Source organism: Athene noctua, chromosome 12, assembly GCF_965140245.1.
Source record: "Athene noctua chromosome 12, bAthNoc1.hap1.1, whole genome shotgun sequence".
NCBI classification, from domain to species: Eukaryota; Metazoa; Chordata; class Aves; order Strigiformes; family Strigidae; genus Athene; species Athene noctua.
The window spans coordinates 13,178,837-13,198,019 of NC_134048.1; the positions used below are offsets into that span (position 1 = coordinate 13,178,837).

The window sequence follows — 19,183 nt, forward strand, 5'->3', positions numbered from 1 at the left end:
GCGGCTGCGCCGGCCTGGAGCGGGGGCAGCGAGTCGGAGGTTCCTCTGCTTCCATCCTCCCGCGGGAGGGGCTGGATTTGGAGGGCAGCGGCCGCGGGCGGTAACGGGCGGCGGGCGCGGCGCGGCCCGGCCCCTGCGGCTGTGCCCCCGCCCGCCAGGGGGCGCAGGCGGGCCCGGCTCCGCGCGCGGTCTCGCGCGATCCCGGCGGCCGCTTGTGCCGGCGGAAGCGCGGCCCTTTCCTCTTTCCGGGCGACCCGTGGCGGCGGCGGCGGCGGCAGCGGGGTAAGGGCGGCGCGGCCCGGCCCCATCCGCCGCCATCCCGCGCGGGGCGGCCCCGCGCTGGCCTCCGCTGACTGCGGCGGGGCCGGGACCCCGCGGGCGCACCCGGCGGGGCCTGTCCGCGGGCGAGGGAGGGGGGCGGGAAGGGGCTCGGTCGCCTCGGGCCCTGCTGGCGCCGCCGCAACCGGAGCTCTGGGGCTGCTCGCTGCCTGGGGAGGGGAGCGGGGTCGGCCCGGGCTCGCCGGCCCCGAGGCGGGCTGTGTCGCGCAGAGGCGGGGGGCCAGCTGGTGTGGGGGCCCGGCAGGCTGGCAGCGGGGGGCCTGGCGGGGCAGGCCTGCCCCGGAGCCGCCGGCCGTTCGCAGCTGGGAGCTCGCACTCCGGAGAGGGCTCCCGCTCCATTGCTCTGCTCTTAGAGAGGGGATTGTTCGGTTAATAGACCTCAGGCAGCGCATGTGGTTCGCAGCGTGCCCGGGCCTGTGTGCGCAGGAGGTGGCGGTGCGTAGTACCTGAGAGTTGGGAGTTGAGCAGAAGCGCCACTGAGTGGGCACGCCTTTACCAGCATGGATTGTGCCGTGACGGCAATCTTGGAGTGCAGCTGTTAGGTTTTGGGGAAGGCCAGAAAGTTTGCAGATCTGTTATATGCGGCAGTCTGGCGGTTTTGGAGGTACCTAAGTGGTGTAATTTCTCTCTGCGAGTACGAAATACGCGTTTGCTTTATAAATGAAGGTGGTGTATTCTACAGTGCAGAATTAAGACTAGTCAGTGACGTGTCCTGACGCCTGAGAACTACGAGCTTTGGATTAGGAAGAATGATCTGATGTGCATGTCTGTAGCAGATCTGGCCATCACAGGGTCATTGTCAATCAGGGAGGAAGTTTAAGGCTTGTTTAAAGTCTAGTTTGTAAGTGTATATGAATTGAGAGTGGAATTAAAAATAGTTAAAACTTCTTTTTTATGTCATAGCATACTTTTTGTGCGTAGATGATAAAGAGTAGTGATTGTGAGTTACAAGCATCTCTCAAACTACTTTTTTTCTTTATGCAGCCAAAATGAAGTTCAATCCGTTTGTGACCTCAGACCGCAGCAAGAACCGCAAACGACACTTCAATGCACCTTCTCACATTAGAAGAAAAATAATGTCCTCCCCGCTCTCCAAGGAGTTGCGGCAGAAATACAACGTCCGCTCTATGCCCATTCGAAAGGATGATGAAGTCCAGGTAGCTGCACTGTCTGTGGTTTAAGTTGTACTGTCACACCAGAACTTCCATGTGTGTTTTGGTTTTCACGTACTATCTGTGCAAAAGGGAAGGGCTAGACAAATTCATACTGATGCTGGAGCTTTGCTGTGAGCCTTGCAGAAATAACAGAGGGTAATGTAGTCACAGACTCAGTCCGTTGAGTGTTTCTTGAGGTTGCATTAGTGAGAAGGAAAATACAAGGAACAAAAGCCTGCTGGCAGCTTTACTGCTCTTTAGTTACGTGTGTTGATTATCATGCTGCATTAAAGGCTTTTAACAATGAAGCACAAAACAAAAGATTATTTCTTTTTTAATAGGTTCTTTGCTACCTGTGATACTTGAAAGATCAGTTTAGAAATTAATCCAAGTGGCCTTTTTTTATTTAAAATGCAGTGATAGGTGAAAAACTTCCAGTTGACCATTATCCTTGAAAAGATACAGAGTTCCTGCAGTAAACTCCAATGAAGGGAAATTAAAGACAAATACAGTTCTGATCTGTTACATTTTCCATTTTTGTGATTGCTGAAATTGTCCAGTAATTGATGTCTTTGTGGCATGCGTATACAAAGAGCAGAGTTGAGATTTCAACCCCTGCAGTTCTGGCTTTCTGTTGGGATAATTAGTGTTTCTTAAGATCTGGTAATTAAGGGGTTGTTTTGAAGTATAGGACAATGTGCTCCTTATGTTTGTGTTTAGGTGGTCCGGGGACACTACAAAGGACAGCAGATTGGCAAGGTGGTCCAGGTGTACAGAAAAAAATATGTCATCTACATTGAACGTGTTCAGCGTGAGAAGGCTAATGGCACAACTGTCCACGTGGGGATCCATCCCAGCAAGGTACAGTGCATGAAGTGAGATCTGAAATGTATGAGACCTTGCTGGCAAGTGGCATTTGCTGCTGGCATGCGTGGAACCTTGTTATGGTACATGGAATAATGGATCAAAATACTACAGCATGGGGGGGGCGGGGGGGCGTAAGCAAGGAAATGTTATGGTGTCATGATAGTAGAGAAGTGACAATTGAAACCAACAACTCCTCATTGTTTCTAGGGCTTATTTGGTAGAGAAGCTGCTAGAGACAGACTTTACAGTGTTGCTAAAATACTTGAAGCACAAAATAGTTCACAACAATCCTTTATCTTTGCTATTGTGGCATTTGCACTCGTTAAGGAGGTGTTAGAAATATTTAGATGCTCAGAATTGGGATTTGTTCTTTTGGGCTATTGTGAGCTTCTGAATCTGGTTTTAGCCTGAAATAATTAACAATGTTTAAACTTCGTGAAAACCAGGCAAAGCCTGTTTAGATAATAATAGGAAAACATTTCAAACTAAACAGAACAACTAGCCAAAACCTGGTTTGAAGCAGATGAAATTAGTCGGCTTCAGCTTTGCCATGTGGGCATGCATATTGAAGTGTTGGTGGAAGAAATCCAGTTGTAACAGGTTTTCTGGTCTAAATGGTATGTTCAGCAGAGGGAGAGCAGAATTATTCCAAAACAACATAATGACTTGTGTGCAGTAATAACACTTGATGGACAAGGTGACATTGTGGCGGAGGCAGTGTACATACTACTTGTGTGGTAAACAGCAGTGAAGGAAATTGAATTTTGTGCTGGTCCTTTATTTCTGTGGAAGTTTTCTGCAATTGGGAATTGGACCTTGATAAAAGCTTTCTGGTTATTAATGCAAAAGGAACAGAAGAATGTTTTGCTTGTTGCAAACTGGCAGGGGGTGGATGAACAGTTTCTACCTCTCCTAGGTAAAGAGGTGGGAATTAATTAAAAATAAGAGAGACCTCAATGCACAGTGAAACTGAGGAGAAATGTGCAGCCCTGCTGCAATCTTATGTTTTTTCTAGTTAGGATTTGATTGTCAGTTGTATTTTTAAAGTACTCATTTCAGTAATACAGACACGTTTATTTCTTTGCCAGTTTGAGGGGGCACAAAGAGCACTGAAGGCTGCTTATGGGCTGAAAATCAGAGCTTCAGTTTGCTGCTGCTTTGTTAGAAGCAAATGGCAGCAAATGCCCAGTGTAATTTACCTTTTATGTGTCCATGTTAGTAATACTTGATAATTGCCTGACAGAACTGCCCAATAGCATGTGTGTTCTTTAAAGTGTTTTTATATGAGTCATTATGGTGCCTGAACTTTTATTGTTGCCTATAGTTTAGCCAGATGCATTAGCTGTTCCAAACAGTACAGCAGTGATAACGGCCAGTGGCAAGCATGGTTTTTCCAGTGTTCTGAAATTTGGGTAGCATTGGAAAAGCATTGGATAGCGTGGAAAAATTAAAATAATCATCCATTACTTCCCTTTGTGGTGGTGGGAAGAAGACTCAGCTGTATATGCTGTGTTTTAGGTAGCTGTAGTAGCCATCACGTTTGAGCAGCATAATGGAAGTTAGATTTACTTCAAAGTAATTATTCTGTAGAAGGATAGAAATTGGGCTGCTCTTCACTTTGTCCAGATGTTGTGGCTGTGCATTGAAAAAACTGTCCATATGTTCTAATCCCTGAATGTACCCAGAAAAATTAATATAGCTCAGTGTTTTGAAATACAGAAGGCAATTCAGTACCTCTGTTCCACTCAAAGCAAATTAGATAGTCTGTGTAGATAAAACTTGGGTGATTTGGTGCTGCCTGTCAGCAGTGATCTTCCTGGGCTGTGCTGTGTTACCACAGTTCTGTCAGGTTGATGTATTTTAACATTGAAGAGACACTAAACTCTTTGTCCTTTCTCTAGGTGGTGATCACTAGGCTAAAACTGGACAAAGATCGTAAAAAGATCTTGGAGCGTAAAGCAAAATCTCGGCAGGTTGGCAAGGAGAAGGGCAAATACAAGGAAGAAACAATCGAAAAGATGCAAGAATAGATGTTTTCCCATCTGACACCATTAAAGAACTGCTAAAATTAAACCCTTGTTGTGTCTTCTCCTTTAAAAAGTCTTGATGCCGTGTGTCTGGCTAGCATTTAAATACTCTCGTGTTTTGATGTTGACTATGTAAAAAACACACTAATTTAAAAAGCTTTTTATACTTTTTTTTTTTACTTTTAAGAAAATTAAAGGCTGCTTTTCCCTATAAAAGAAATGTTTCAACCAATGTTAGAGTAGTGCAGTCCTGAACACATGCAGCTAATGACCATTGTACTTCTGTCTTTTCCACTGATCTTTAACACTTACTTAAATGTGTTCTTGGTTTTAAATGAACATCTTAATTCTGTGAACTGTATATATTTATTTGATCAGACATTTGAAATAAGCTATTTCTGGCCACAAATCTCTGTAATCCTCTTAAATGATGGCTTTTTCAACTATTTTATGTATTTGACAGTAAAGGATGACATTTCAGAGGTTCTCCAGGTGTGTTGTGGCCAAACACAGCACTGAATTTGCTGTGTGATGTCTTAGGGCCTTACATGAATGCTGGAGCTTGAGGACAGGGTGCTTACCCCACCAGTGCTGGTGAGGGAGACCTGAGGTTGAACAGGGTAGGAGTGCAGGCATCTCAGGGCTGTTGGTAACAGTACTTTGGATGAACTTTTCCGTAAAAGGAAATTTGGTCTTTAGTGCTTTATATGTATATAATTGAGAGCAGCTGCATGTTGAAAGCAGCCCTGCAATTAAATGAAATTACCGGTTCGGTGAATGGCCCTCTAATTGCTGATACAGAAGGAAAGAAATTCTGCTCCTGCCCGAACAAGACTGCAGTCTGAAAAACCGGAGGGTGAGAATCGAGGGAAGTGGCGTTTACGGGCATTAATACAACTGCTCCTTTAGAAGGCAGGTTTCGAATGACTGATGTAGGTTCAGAGGTTTTATCCCTCGCTGTGCCTGCACGTACGCTGCTTAATAAGATTTTCCTTCACCTTGAGTGGACGCCCTGAGCAAGGCCTGGGCTTCGCTTCCACCGTTGCCCGGGGGCCCACCGCTGAGCTGACCGTGAGCAGCGCCGCTGTCCAGCGGGGGCCGTCGCCACCCTCCCGGTTCCTCGGTGCGCTCCACGCCGGCCCCTGTCCCGAGGGAGCCGCCCCCTTGCCGCCACATCCCTCCTGCTGCTTCTCCCCCCGCGGCGCCGGGGCCGCGCGATCGCGCCGCCAGGTCCGGCACCGCCCGCCGGGCTCCGGGGACGTGCGGGCGCTGATTGGCGGACGCGGCGGGGCGGGGCGGGGCGCTGCGGCCGGCCGTTGGGAAGGGGAGGGGAGGCGCCGCGCCGGGTCGGACCGAGCCGCTTCCCTCCGCCGCCGCCCCGGCCATGGCGTACGGTGGCCTGGCGGTGCCCATCATCGTCATGAGCGTTTTCTGGGGGGTGGTCGGCGGCGTCCTGCCGTGGCTCGTACCCAAGGGGCCCAACCGCGGGTGAGTGACCGGGGGGGTGGCCGGAGGCCGGGGCCGCTCTGAGGGGGGCGGCGGGCGCTTTCGCTTCCCTTCCCCCTCAGGCATGGGCGGGCGGGGGTAGTTTGTGAGGAGGCCCCCGGCGGAAGCGGGACCGGTACCCCGAGGCGGCGGCGGCCTGGCGGAGGCGCGCCGTGCCCTTGCGGGCCTGCCGGGCAACAGCGGCCTTGCGGCCCCGGCTCCCTCGAGTTCCCCTTTCCCCCACCATCGAGGCCCTGCAGCGCCGTATCCGCCGAGCTCGCCGCTCCGCCAGGCCCGGAGCCGCCGTCTCCTGCCGCAGTAGCCCTGCGGGCTCCCCGTCGCCGTACTGGCGCAGCGCGGAGGGCGGGCGGGCCCAGGCGCCTGTGCCAGCCGAGATCCAGCCAGCGGCGGAAGGCCGGAGCCAGCGCCCGTGCGGCACCTCGAGCGTGGGGCCGGAGCCAGGAGCGGTGTCTCCGTGCCTTAATAACCCGTCACGGGTTTGAGTTCTCCCCACCAGCCCTGTAAATTTATGCATACGCGGCGTCCTGTGGCAGGGAGGTCTATTGTGAGGTTAGATGGTGTTTGAGCAATAACTTCCTCTTTCTTTTCTTACTTGATCTCTTCTAATTTATTCCACCATCCTTCAGTTTCACACTGGATGAGTCTGAAAAAGTTGCTGTAGTAGATCTGTGCTTACGTGTATCCTAGTGGTCTTGTAGCTGTGGTGGCCTAGAGGACAAAGCCGGCATCTAAACAATGGTATTTTTTCCTGCAGTGGTCGTAGCTGCTCAGATTAAAAAGTAGACAAGTTTTTGTCTTTCTCTTTTCCCTAGGAGATAATGACTTCTTAATCTCTCTTCCTCTCTCTGACATCCCCTCTACCCAACAGGTACCAATTGTCTTTTCTCTTAGTTGTTTATCTTTCTTCAAGTTCCATTTAGCTCTTGTATTTACTGCCTCAGTTTCAAACCAAAGTATGTTTTGTGCCTGAAAACTTGCCTGTCCAAAGAAACACCTTGGAAATACGTCTTCCAGGCCTGTTCTTAAATTATGTGGGTTACCAACCGATGTTCTGTTGTTATTCCAAAATGTGATTGTTTAACAAATATTAATAGAGCACTACTTTGTTCTGATTCAACAGCATGTCTATAGAACAGCGTGTAGTCTCTTAATATCTCATCTTCTTAAAAAAAAAATTTAAAACTCTACCCAAAGCCTGTTTCTCAATAGGATTGTTATTTTTCTATCAAAAAGTCAACACAAACTTTAACTGACCTAAGAATTCACGTTGCACAGGTTAAAACTCCCAAACAATGACTCTGGGACTCCCTGGAAAGGAGGGGTTCCTGAAGCTTAATCCAGGCTATGTTAGTTTTCCTTTGAAAGTTGAGATGATGGCTGTGTATTGATAGATGAAAAATACTGAATGTTAATTGTGTCACAAAAGGGATGGAAGTTACTGACCTAGCGTGAGTTTTTGTTACTTGGTTTGGGGGGGAGATACATAGAGGGAAATCCCTTTTTATAATTTAAAAAGAAAAAAAATTCTCCACTTTGCTACTGAATTCCATGAGCTGTATAGATCTCTTACTGTTAAAAAAATGGGTGTATAGCTGCAGTTTTAGCATTTTCAATTTCAAGAGCTGCTTGGTTCTTGCTTCTTTTCAGCTTAACTGTGGTTTGTGACACGGTTCTCTTTCAGCAAGAAAGGAAAATCTTATCCTACAGATAATTTCATGTGGCTCTGAGACTTTATTTTGTACTCAATTTGCAAAACCCTCATTCATTATATAAAATTATATATTTTGATACTGAAGTTTTCTGTAAGCAGAATTTTGTAAATGGAGAAAAGGGGTTTTGTTTACTGCTAGCATTAGATCATCTAACTTCAGTAGTTTACTAACTTGCTGGTAGAAGTGACTGTGAAATGGAGCAAGGACACTGGCTGCATAAGATTTTGCTCCTCTTCTGAGTGGTTTTTGTTAAATACAGCTGGTGTACTTTGGTTTGCCAGATCTGTGTCAGTTCTTTTGCAGAGTGTTAGCTGTGCCTCTGCAACTTACTCAGCTGGAAGAAGTTAGAACAGTCATGTTGAGTCACCTTCCATATGATCAAAGTTGAACTTGTTCTTTGTTGGGTTTTTTTTTCCAGTGTACCTTGTGGTCAGTCATAACATGACACCTAATCAGCTGTTTCCTCCTTTTTTGCAGTGTTATCAACACAATGCTGGTGACATGTGCTGTTTGCTGCTACCTGTTGTAAGTATAAATAATGTCTTGCCTCTTAATCAAGGCACAATTCTGATGTAACCAAAAGTTCCTTTTTTATATCCTCGAAACATTCAAGAAGTAGCTTTTTAAGTGTGTCACGGGTTTAGACACACGGTACTTTTTGACAGCTCTTAAAATTCTTAGTTCTTAAGACTTTCAACAAGCTGAAGAAAATATTTTTCCACTTGGAAGATACTGAATTAAAACAAAACTGAATTCCTTTTGTTGTCCTCTGACACATAACTGTGAAATAGCGCTCTGTGATGACATGACATTACTCCTTTCCAGTTCTCTGTGTTACTCTCTCAGAAGTATAATGGCAGTCTGTCAATTCTAGAATTTTTCTGATTCACAGTAGAGCAATGACTTTTTTGCCTTCTCATTCTTTACGTTTATTTCTAATGTGATACTAAATTAAGCCTACTGATGAATTTTGCTTTACATAGTTTGGTTTAATATATTCCTGAAATCTGTTAGAGGAGTGGGTTGAAAAACTTATATGTGGGGGGGGTTTATATATGACAGATAATTTTTGTGACAGACTTGTGATGCTTTGATATATTAAGGCTTTCTGTTAAAATGCACAGTATATTTTGAGGCTACCTCCTTTCTGTAAGAGAATTAGTAGAAATAACAGAATGATTTGTTGAGAAACTCCTCATGTTTGTGTTTTGTCAAGAGGTAAGCCAGCTGTAGCTGGAGTCTGCAAGAGAAAACATGCTTATTGTTTTCTTTGTTCTCTCTTTTTTATGTTTTTTTAAGACTGTAGAGGCTGATCTTGTAAAAAAAAGTGCTATGCAGAAATAACTTTGAAATAATTTTTTATGGAGTGTAAGTTGGTAAAAGTCTGGTTAGATCTTTAGCGTTAACTTGTAATAAAGTAATTACTCAGAGTTCCACCTGAATCTGAGCAGTATTTATACTTTTCTGAAGTATTTAGGCATTATTTATGCTACTCTAAGGAGCTTAATATGAATAGAGACATGTATCTCCAATCTTAAGACTCGTTCTTAAGAATGGGCAGCCAAAAGCCAGATTATCAGTGTCAGCATGTCCCAGAAGAGGCCTCTTTGGTTCCACGCTGGGTTGGCCTGTGGCACAGGCTTATGCAGGTTTAATTTAGTTTAATAATGTGATATTCATATTTTATGCAAGTGAAGCCTCTTTTTTTTTTTTTTTTTTTTTTTTATTCAGAGTATTTGACACGTAATGTCTTAAGAAATCGTTCTTCTGGACAGTTGTTTGCTATACTCTACAAACTTGCTTCTGTGTTTTGTATCTGTGACAGTTTTGTAAAGTTTGGTGAGCAGATGTAGAAACTTGAAGAGCTTTGTAGGGCCAGCAACTTGAATTTGGGATTGAAATTTGGGAATCTCAGTACTATGAAGGCCTCCTTGCCTGCACATAAAGTACGTAGCAGCCCAATCTTGTGATAAGTCCCCAGTGCTTGGCTAAGAAAGAGCAGCTGGATGCTCGTTTTTACTAGGTTACTGCGTTTATGTTACAATAACTTTGGGAGGGATTGGGTTTTGTTTTGGTTTTGTTTAAGTTTAAAGTTCTCAATTTCTTCCTATTCTGTATTTTAACAGAAATAATGTCCTACTCTTCTAAAATCCTTGAAGCTTAGGGTTTGTTTTCTTTATTGTTTGAAGAAGGACAGTTTCCTTTAAGTTGAGGCCGTGTGGTATCTACAGAATCCTCAAGATTATGATGTGGAGTGTATTTGTTGTAGAATGTCTTAACTTTGACTGAATGCTGTGAACTCTTCAAATGTACAGTGCTATTTCACTTGTACGTTCAGTGATTTTTGTGCCAAAACAGACCTATTATAAATCCAGTGTCATTAACATGATTTATAATCTGTTCTTGCATGTCCAGTGAGGGGGCTCTTTCATAATCTTGTGGGCTTTAACTTGTTTTCTGTATTTCCTTTGGCTTTCTCCAATTACGCCTTGAAAAAAAGAGAAGCAGCAAAATCTCTCTACACTATAAACCATCAGTAGTTTTACCCAACCACATAAATTACATATATAGTGTCAGTTTGCCAGAATACAACAAAAAGCAGATTTTCTTCTCATGTTCCAAGATAGAACTTGCCTCATCACACAGTCTCTGGTTTTTTCCCCCCTTGAATTCTGTGTAAAATCATAGAGCAGATGGTTGGAAAGCACCTTGAAAGATCATGTAGTCCAAATTTTCTTTCCTCTGTTTTATTCAAACATACGTAAGTTCATTCTTTCCATATCCTTTTCCTTTTTGGGGGAAGCACTGAAAAAATTTCAGACCTTAATTTCAGTGTGTAAAGACAGACTAATTTTTTATACCAGTCTTGAAGGAAGCCTGAAAGAATGGTTTCAGAGGATTCTTTGTTGGATATGTTAGAAGTAAAATAGCTCGTGTTGTCCCAGGTATGGTCTTCTGTATTTGTGTGTCCTTAGTAGGTGGCTGGCGCAGTTACCTACTTCTTTGTAGAGTTGTTTAGAACTCTGCTAGACCTACTTTCACACTCTGAGTTACTTTTCCAGCTGAAAATAGGGGAAAAAACAACTTCCTGACTTCATTAAACACCACTTGATTGACAAATTGATTTGCATGACACTGAATTTGTGCTAACTAAATTTGAAGTTGATCACATTTCAATTTAAAGCTGTTTAGATTTAACAGTGATCATTTTGAATAACCATATTCATAACATGGTGTTAATTTGGTTGTTCAATGGAAAATTTCTGCATGGGTAAGTGCATAACTTGTGTACAGGTAATGTACCCAGCAGCCTTTTGAAGGACAACACGTGAGCCTCAGGAACCTGATAAAATATAAGGCAAAGTATAAGGAGTTAGTGCTGCAGAAATTATAGGTTACCCCATCTTGTAATGTACTGTCAAAATCTAAATGTATTTTGCTGCTTACAAAGCAGATCCTGAAAACAGCACCTTGATATTCTACTAACAGAGGACAGGGTGCTTGGAAAATGGTAGTATTTGCTACGGATTCTAAAAGGATTAAAATATGGTTGCCCAAATTGACATTTAAACAGAGATAGCAGGACCTTAATTTGTAATATGCAGCATAGACAGATGGCAGTTATGGTAGAAGGACCTTTTAAAAAAATCTTTCTAGTAGAACATAAGGGACTTTAATTTCCTTGTCTGAGCCGGGTAATTAACACTAACTGTTGTAAGTGGTATCTGGTAGAATTTAAGGACCTGTGGGTGGCTTGAATGCAATACCTGATTTTAGCAACTCTAGAACATTACATGTTAGATACAGAAGCTTTGTTTTACTTCAAATGCCGCGTTTTGTTTTGCGGTGTCATGATAGGTTATTGTATAAAGCACCATCGCTTAAGCAACATGGGGAAAGCTTTTGCATGACTTAGGATGAATGCAAGGGAGTCACAGAGTTCAGTGCCTAACTACTGCTTTAAATTATTAGGCCCTAGCAGAGCAGGGAGGAGGAATATACTATTGACCTGCAGTGCCACTGTGGCTTGGAGCTTGGATATCCAGCATGGTCCCAACAAACAGCTTTTGAAAACTGCACAGTGCTTACCTAAAGCATGGTTATACAGCTGGGACACGTCGATATTTTGAATGTGCTTCCAGCTCATTTAATTCACAGCCATGCTGGGTCTGAACTCAGGAAGCACAGAGAGGTGAGATATTTGTGCATAGAGTTCCTTCCTTCTGTACAGTGAGAAAGAATTATGTGCTTTAACAGACTTTTAGTGTTCCTACCCTCCTCCCACTTCTGTTAGTTCAGGATGCTGAAGGCAGATGGTACAGTGCTCTGGCACCCCTTCGATCTGTCTTTTGTATCTGAAAATTAACCCTTGCAAAATAAAATTCCATGGTATTTTTAAGGGCTAATTTGCTTTTCCCTTAAGTAAATGTAATGTAACAATTAACATGGTTTCAGAATACATTCTTGTCATCACTTTGGATGGCAAAGTAGAGACATGTCAGCCTGAAGGTTATTGGCTCTTCTCAGTGGTGTCTTGCTGATGTTTTAATTGCTTTGTAGAGCCTGCTACCTATTTCAAGGCGTGCATGACTGATAGACTGCTCCAGGCTCAGCATGTCGTTTTAGCTAGAGTCCCATTTTGTGCAAAACTGAAAGTGGCATTGAAAATAAATATTTGTAAATTTTAAGAGGATTGATGTGTTTTCTTCAAGTCTGGCCCACATCTTTTGCCCCTGGCTGTTCTAGCCATTTTACAGCTGCCCTGCACTTCGTTCGCTGGTCCAAGCATCAAGGTTTGTGTGGAATTTTCCATGACTGCCTAAGCACTCTGATACATTTGTGGCAGCTCCCATTACAAAGCTGCTCTGCTTTTTCTCCTCCTTACAAAGCATTCTAGAAATAGCAGACAGATGAGCCAGTGTGTTCACTAAATGTGTTTATATAGTTAGTATTTAACATAGACTTAAATCCATGGAAGCATCCCTCACTTTTTCTGAATCTTGTAATATTTGTAACGCAAATATATCTTTTTAACAGCGGAATATTTATTTCTGTTTAGTTTTCCTGGATATTTTCCACAAACTACATTCCTCTTGTTCTTAGTTCTGGCTATGGCTTCAGCAGTGTTAGTTTGTGAACTGCTCTGATGACAAGGCTGCTGTTGCTGATGATCTGAAGTTTGTGGTCATACTGGTTTTGTTGTTGTGGGTTTTTAAATTTGTGTGTGTGTTCCTGTAGCATGGTACCCTTGTGCTTCAGGTTCCTGTTGATCTCTGTGACAGGTTTAAATTCACTTATGTTCAATCTCTGATGAAAAATATACCATGTCTTCAAGGGTAGGTCGTCATACTCTGAACATCAGACCAAATGTGACAGGGTATGTTTCTCAGAGGCTTTTGTTTAAAGGATGCTTCAAAGGCACTAAGAAAAGGTCTGTCTCATGTTTCTATCTTCTGAGCCCACAAATGCCTGAGTTTCATATGTCTCAAAACACTTTCCTGTCAAAGGAAAAGTATGAAAGAAAGGCTGTTTTGGTGGTTTTGTGTTGCTTTAAATTGAACAGGACAATTAATTGTTTCAGTTGCAGAATGATTCGGTACCAGATCTTCATTGCTGATACCTGGTCTTTGTGTATGATCTTGAGTAAAATTTTGATTTGATACTAGACCTTCCTGAAAATCATCTTTTCTTCTCTGATAGTCCTTTGGACAAGACTTTCCATTATCATAAGCTTTGTAATTTGGCTGATGTTCTCTCTTTTGGGTTGGGGGGGTTGTCTTGCAGTTGGCTGATTGCGATTCTGGCTCAACTCAACCCTCTCTTTGGGCCGCAGTTAAGCAATGAAACAATCTGGTATCTTAAATATCACTGGCCTTAAGGATATCTGTCCTCTGCTGCAATTTATTGACTAGGTGAGTATGATCAGATTTATTAATATATTTGTTATGTTAAAGTTTCAGGAGTAATTGAAACAGTGTAAAGCAGTGTGTTCAGAATTGCTAGCTGTTCTGCAGGAGAAATCTATCTTTCTATAGGCTGCAACAAAACATATTTTGGATGTTAATCTTGACTGGATACCATGAAAAGCTTGGACTGAGTTCTTGTACAGTTCTTTTTCTCTGCTTCATGTCATGTGGTGCTGTGTTCAGTAAGCCGAGGTTTGTAAGGAGAACAGTACATTTCTTCCTCCTACAAAAAAAAAAAATCAGGCTGGTCTGCCTTTTAATAGCTGGGATAAGTGGATTTCCTAATCTTTAACAATTGTTAAACCTCTCTTCAAGCCTGCTACCATTTATCCAAGACGTGTCCTGATTTCCAAGGCAATGTACATTTGCCCTTGTTCATCTGGAGTGAGAACTGCAATTGAAATGGTTCTTTATCTCCTGTCAATGTATAGCACTAACACTGAGCTTACAGGTGAATGTTTTATTTTTTTCTTAATGATAGCCTGTGTGCAGCTGTAATCATAGATGAGCTTGGTGGTTACTATCTGGGTAGTGCTATTGGAATGCTGTTGTTGCAGTTCTAGGATGTGCTTTCTGATACAACCACATACAACTTAATTTCAGTACAAGACTTTGTACTTACAATGACTTCAGGTTTCTCTAGAATGGCAGCGTCTGGAGTTGAAGGTTCAAGTGAAGGATAGCTGTGGAAAGAAGTATCCATGACTTTAGTTTTTATGCTGGTAACTGAATAATTAGACACGGCTTATTTTTTTCACCCGGGTTCTTTGTTCTTTTAGGTTTAACTGCCTACCCCCTTGCTGTTATTACCTTTAACTTGTGTTTACACAAGTCCAATAGCAGCAGACAGATGACAGTTGATGTTATTGCTCAGTTAAATGCTGTCTGTAAAGCACCCTGAACATTTACCCTGAAGCAAAACTCCACTGCTTCAAAGTAGGCTTCATCTGAACTGTGGTGTTGTCACTGTGGTGTGTGTATGTGTCTGTATCTTCTCTTTTTAAGCAGCAAGCAGAAGCGAAAGGTAGATTTGGCCCTGCTTCAAGTAGAAGCCTGTAATTAGCTAAGTCAGTCAAGCTGAATTTTCTACGCACATTTTCACTGTTCATGCATTAACACATAATTAGTTAGCTAAAACACACCAGTGTGTTCTGGTAATGGCCATACAGATCCCTGAATCCCACAGGATGATTCACTTGCCTGAGATCTGAAATTGAAATGTAGTTATCTGGACAAGTTGATGGCTTTGATATAAAAATGGGGCTTTCTTCTGACTGCTAAATGGTCTCTGTTGCAACCAGCGAGGACAAACCGGAGATGAGATAAAACTCTTGGACTCTAGGCACTTGCTAAAAGAATGAGGGCTTTCCACCTCCCTTTCAGTAAAGGATTTTCTAGAGAACTGGAGGTAACCTTGTACCAAGGAAGAGAGGGAACTAGTATGTTCTAGGATGGCCAGAAAATTTATGATGAGCTGTCATTTTAAACTTCTTAATGGAGAATTTAAGACCCATGTAGTGTATGCTGTTGTGTTATATGAAGCAGTTTATTTTAACCTTTGATATATTCGATTTCATTGACTTAGTTTTGGAATAGAATTAAGGTTCTTGTCTTTGAAAAAGAATGCTTTAAAAAAGTGAAAGCCTATAATCTCGAATATCATAGTTAAATATTATGTTCTTTCTTGCTGGAAATGTGCTATTACAGGACTTACTATTCTCCATGATTTTGTTTGAATTGTAGTGTTGAGTGAGGTGAATGACAAGGAAATGGCTACCTTGATCTGGCTGCAGTGTCCTGGCTTTTGCTGTCATGTGTCTCTGCACTGAGAGCCTCCTGTTGAGTTTCTCACTAGACAGGAGCTGTGAATTAGATTCCATGTGAAAGAGTTGGGATATATCTCTGACACTGCACAGAATCCCATAGGTACAGCTACCATTTCTTCTTTGTGCTTTTTCAGCATTCAAGGTGCATGTACTATACTTTTTTTCTCCTATTCCTCTTTCAGTTGAGGTTTGGATGGATTAGTACAGACAGCGCAGAGTTAAAGCAAAGAGAATGATGTATTCCCAGAGTGGAGAGATATTATTTAAAAATGAGGATAGTCTAAGCAAACTCATTTTACTTGATTAATGGAGCAGGCTGAAAATGCACACCAAAGGTTATTGCATTCTAGTGAGGAGCTTCTACAGATGCTGACTTGATTGATCTGTGCAAATTACAGAAGTTTGGTCTGTCTTTTGGGTCAGTATCCCTCCAGTTCAAGTGATGATGATGATGTATCAGATGACTTGTCTATATAATCAAGTTAATGGCATGGATGACGGTATGTAAGAACATGCAGACTTCTGTAGCTGTGGTAAATATGGGCTGTAGCTTCTTTTAAGCGATGTGATCTAATGCCACCTCTTTAAATTTGTCAATTTATCTTCGTGCAAGTGCAAGAATCCAGATGACTGGATGATGTCACATCATTGAAAACTATCCAGTAAAATAGTTTTTCTACCAGCTTACAATGTAACTAAAACTACTTGCAGTAACTTCAGAAATTGAACTGCTAAGAAAGCAAGGATTTATTCTTGAAGCTGCATATAGATTAATTATCTGTAGTTTCTGATCATTTCTCAATGCATTTCTGGTATGGAAATAGTTGTGGTTAACAACCAGGTCTTCCATTAGTAATTGTTTTTAATTAAAGGAATAATTAAGTTGCCTCTTGCTTTGCAGGTAAAGAAGAGATTTCCTTCAGATGAAAAACTCCACTGACCCAAAGATGCCCTTAACGTAGTCGGTTGGATACCAAGCCTGCATTAATGCCTTAACCTTTCTATTGTGCTTCAAATGGCTTGTTCGAAGCCCTGTATTTTTTCCTACTACACCATTCAACAGTGTGCCTAATGCAGTTTATAATCTTCTTCAGTACTGTAAATTTTTGTCTGTTAACTTCAGATGTGATGAAAATTTCTGAAGTTTTTATGGGTCATAGAGTCAGTTTTCCTGTTCATGTTACTCACTCTGTAGAAACACTGTATATATATTACAGGTCTTAGGTTGTCTGTTGCTGTGCTGTTCACCCCTGTTCTGTTTGACTGCACTTGAAAGAAAAATGTGTGCAATGAAACTGTATGAGGAGATGAAAAAACGTGGTGCCACATGTTGGTGGCATTTATTTTTTAAGATTACTTGTAATCTAGGGAAATTTGGTCTTAAATTTCTCATGCCTGGAAATAAAACGTATCCTCTGCTTTATACAAAATGCTCTCATGCCATATTTAACTGTTATGACATGCCTTTCTGTAATTTTAATCGGACAACGGTTGGCCAGAGGAGTTGAGCTGAGGAAACATAGATGACGTGGATAAACTGTAATAAAGTCATATTGTGTGTGAAGACCTCTCAGGTAGTTCTAAAATAGGAGTAAGTTTGCAGTCTGAAATTACTGAAAGGTCTGCAGAAAAAAGTGAATGCTTAGCTTGAGAGCCTCTTCTTGGTGAGCTCTCTGTTCTCTGATACTAGGGGGACTCAGTAGCTGAGATAACATGGCTAGTCTGAATTAAGCATAAATAGTAATTTTGGTAGGAGATGGGTTTACTCTGTGGCCTTTTTGGAGGATACATATAGTAACAATCAATTTGAATTCAACAGGAAGTGTAGTGGTTGTTTTATACTGACTTTTGATACTTGCAGAGCTGATAAAACACTTAACAGTGTAGGCCAGAGATGAAAGATTGCTGAGGCTTCTCAATGTCAGCTGAGTCTGTGGGGTTGGAAATGAATCTAGTAAGTCATTTGCTGAGGAGTAACTTCAGAGGATATAAATACTGCTGGGTGCACAGGAGTCTTCCTGTATACTTTCTTACTTGCTTACATCATGTCCAGATAAATTGTGATTATTCCTTACTGTGTTTTATTGTTACTGTTTATTGTGTTTATGCACAAGGACATAATGGAGTGGTTAATTTTCTTCCTTGTTCCTTTTGGATAGCACTGTTAACTTGTTCAGTCAGATAGTACTCATTGCTATACAGGAACTGTGAGATCCTGTCAAAATGGTGTAACTTGCAGTGATTAAAAACCAGACGGCATGAATTGCAAAAGAAATAACATGTCCATTATTACAAATAAGCATGGTGACTGTTGGGACTGGAATAGTGGATTTTTTTCACCTACTACTGGGAGCTGTATTTTAACATGCAAGAAGCTGTACACCATATAATTTGTGGCAAATAATTCTTAAGAAAGTGAGAAACCAAATAATCTTATAAAAGCTTAGGTTGTTGTTTGATTGGGTTTTTTTTAAAGTGTGTGGAGGATAATATATGTTGACATTGAGAAGATGTCAAGACAAGAAGGAATGCTTCAAGACATCATTGGCAATTCTGAATATGTAGCAGTTTTTAAAATACATTGATCTGCCTGACATATTTACCCTAAAGTGAGACATCAAAAAAGAAGACACCCAGTGACAAACAGCAATACCGGTATATTGGTATTACCACTTTCTTTAACAAGCTTTCTATTTTAGATTCTAAGCTATCACTCATTGTAGCAGAGAAGTAAAACAGAGTTCACGTGACGTGTTTCACTGTTGGTGAATTGAATGTAAAGAGCTATTCAAAGCCTGGGCAAACAAGCCATAGTTCAATTTTTATTTAGGTGCTTTACAGATAAAGAAATTTTTCTCCTATCCAAATGGTTAGTATTTTCTCTGAAACAGATGCCAGGTAGCATGATTGAAGAAGTTGAAAAAATGTTTTGGTTCTGTTCTGCTGAATGTTGTGTGACCTACTGTCTGCATCGTGATTATGGAATGGCCTGCTCCATGTGTGCCAGGAATTAACACTGCTTCAGATAATTTATTTTTTTGCATGACTGCAGGAAATTAGAGCAGACAGTTTCAGCCCCTGGTCTTTAACAAACAATGCAGGTATCAAAGCCTTAGTTTCCTCTTTTGTTTTGTAACAACAGAAGAGGACACAAAATGTTGAAGTCTATATGAAGGAGGTTTGCTGGTCCTTGAAATAGAGAGGTGGCCTGGGTCTGCTCTCTGTGTATGGATGTTTTGGGGTAAAGTAACAAGTGAAGAAGATTAAGGAAACTGACTCCATAGTCAGGTCTTGAAGATTTTTAAGTCATAAACATGGCGGCATGTAGAGCAAGTGTTTGGGTCGGGGTTGTTTCAGATGCTTCTAACTTCTTCTGTTCGCATTGTTTAGGAAATTCAAATATCTGCATCTATGCCCCTCCAAGGAAATTGTTCTGAAGAGTTTATGGAAGTTTACTTCTCCTCCCCTGGAAATCATGGAAGCATTTTCCTCATGTGAAGGGCTTTAAGTTAGTTGTTGGAGGTGGGTGGCTGGTCCCTTGTTTCCGGAATCATATGTTACAAAGTCTCTGGGACAAAAAAAAAGGTTTTTTGTTTGTATTGTGGGGCATGATAGGGTTTAGGTCCAATGGAAAGAAGTTTTGTTACCACGGAGGAGTGAAATGCGAAAAGTCATCTAAACGATAGAAGAAATAATCATCTTTACAAATAGTAAGATAAGAACGGCTGGGTGTTTTTTTAATTTTCTTAAGTAATTTCTCCAGTTGTCTTAAGCGATGGAGGCCAG

General features: G+C 42.0%; 2 protein-coding genes across 2 annotated transcripts; both read left to right on the forward strand.

Moving 5' to 3' along the window:
* The first annotated feature begins 156 nt into the window (after nucleotides 1-156).
* Nucleotides 157-4,433, forward strand: RPL26L1 (ribosomal protein L26 like 1). Its single transcript, XM_074916421.1, has 4 exons — nucleotides 157-282; nucleotides 1,324-1,496; nucleotides 2,214-2,354; nucleotides 4,262-4,433. Exons 2-4 carry the CDS (start codon nucleotides 1,329-1,331, stop codon nucleotides 4,388-4,390), a joined length of 438 nt encoding a protein of 145 aa, XP_074772522.1. The 5' UTR covers nucleotides 157-282; nucleotides 1,324-1,328; the 3' UTR covers nucleotides 4,391-4,433.
* A 1,254-nt stretch (nucleotides 4,434-5,687) lies between these two features.
* On the forward strand, nucleotides 5,688-18,258 carry ATP6V0E1 (ATPase H+ transporting V0 subunit e1). Its single transcript, XM_074915838.1, has 4 exons — nucleotides 5,688-5,875; nucleotides 8,083-8,130; nucleotides 13,390-13,517; nucleotides 16,299-18,258. Exons 1-3 carry the CDS (start codon nucleotides 5,772-5,774, stop codon nucleotides 13,481-13,483), a joined length of 246 nt encoding a protein of 81 aa, XP_074771939.1. The 5' UTR covers nucleotides 5,688-5,771; the 3' UTR covers nucleotides 13,484-13,517; nucleotides 16,299-18,258.
* The last annotated feature ends 925 nt before the right edge of the window (nucleotides 18,259-19,183 follow it).

Bases quoted from the DNA above. Each gene is read 5' to 3' on its own strand.
- RPL26L1 (XM_074916421.1), top strand. From the start codon at position 1,329: ATGAAGTTCAATCCGTTTGTGACCTCAGACCGCAGCAAGAACCGCAAA. The intron at 1,497-2,213 runs GTAGCTGCACTG...GTTTGTGTTTAG, and splicing joins GAAAGGATGATGAAGTCCAG to GTGGTCCGGGGACACTACAA. The intron at 2,355-4,261 runs GTACAGTGCATG...TCCTTTCTCTAG, and splicing joins TGGGGATCCATCCCAGCAAG to GTGGTGATCACTAGGCTAAA.
- ATP6V0E1 (XM_074915838.1), top strand. From the start codon at position 5,772: ATGGCGTACGGTGGCCTGGCGGTGCCCATCATCGTCATGAGCGTTTTC. The intron at 5,876-8,082 runs GTGAGTGACCGG...CCTTTTTTGCAG, and splicing joins CCCAAGGGGCCCAACCGCGG to TGTTATCAACACAATGCTGG. The intron at 8,131-13,389 runs GTAAGTATAAAT...GTTGTCTTGCAG, and splicing joins GCTGTTTGCTGCTACCTGTT to TTGGCTGATTGCGATTCTGG.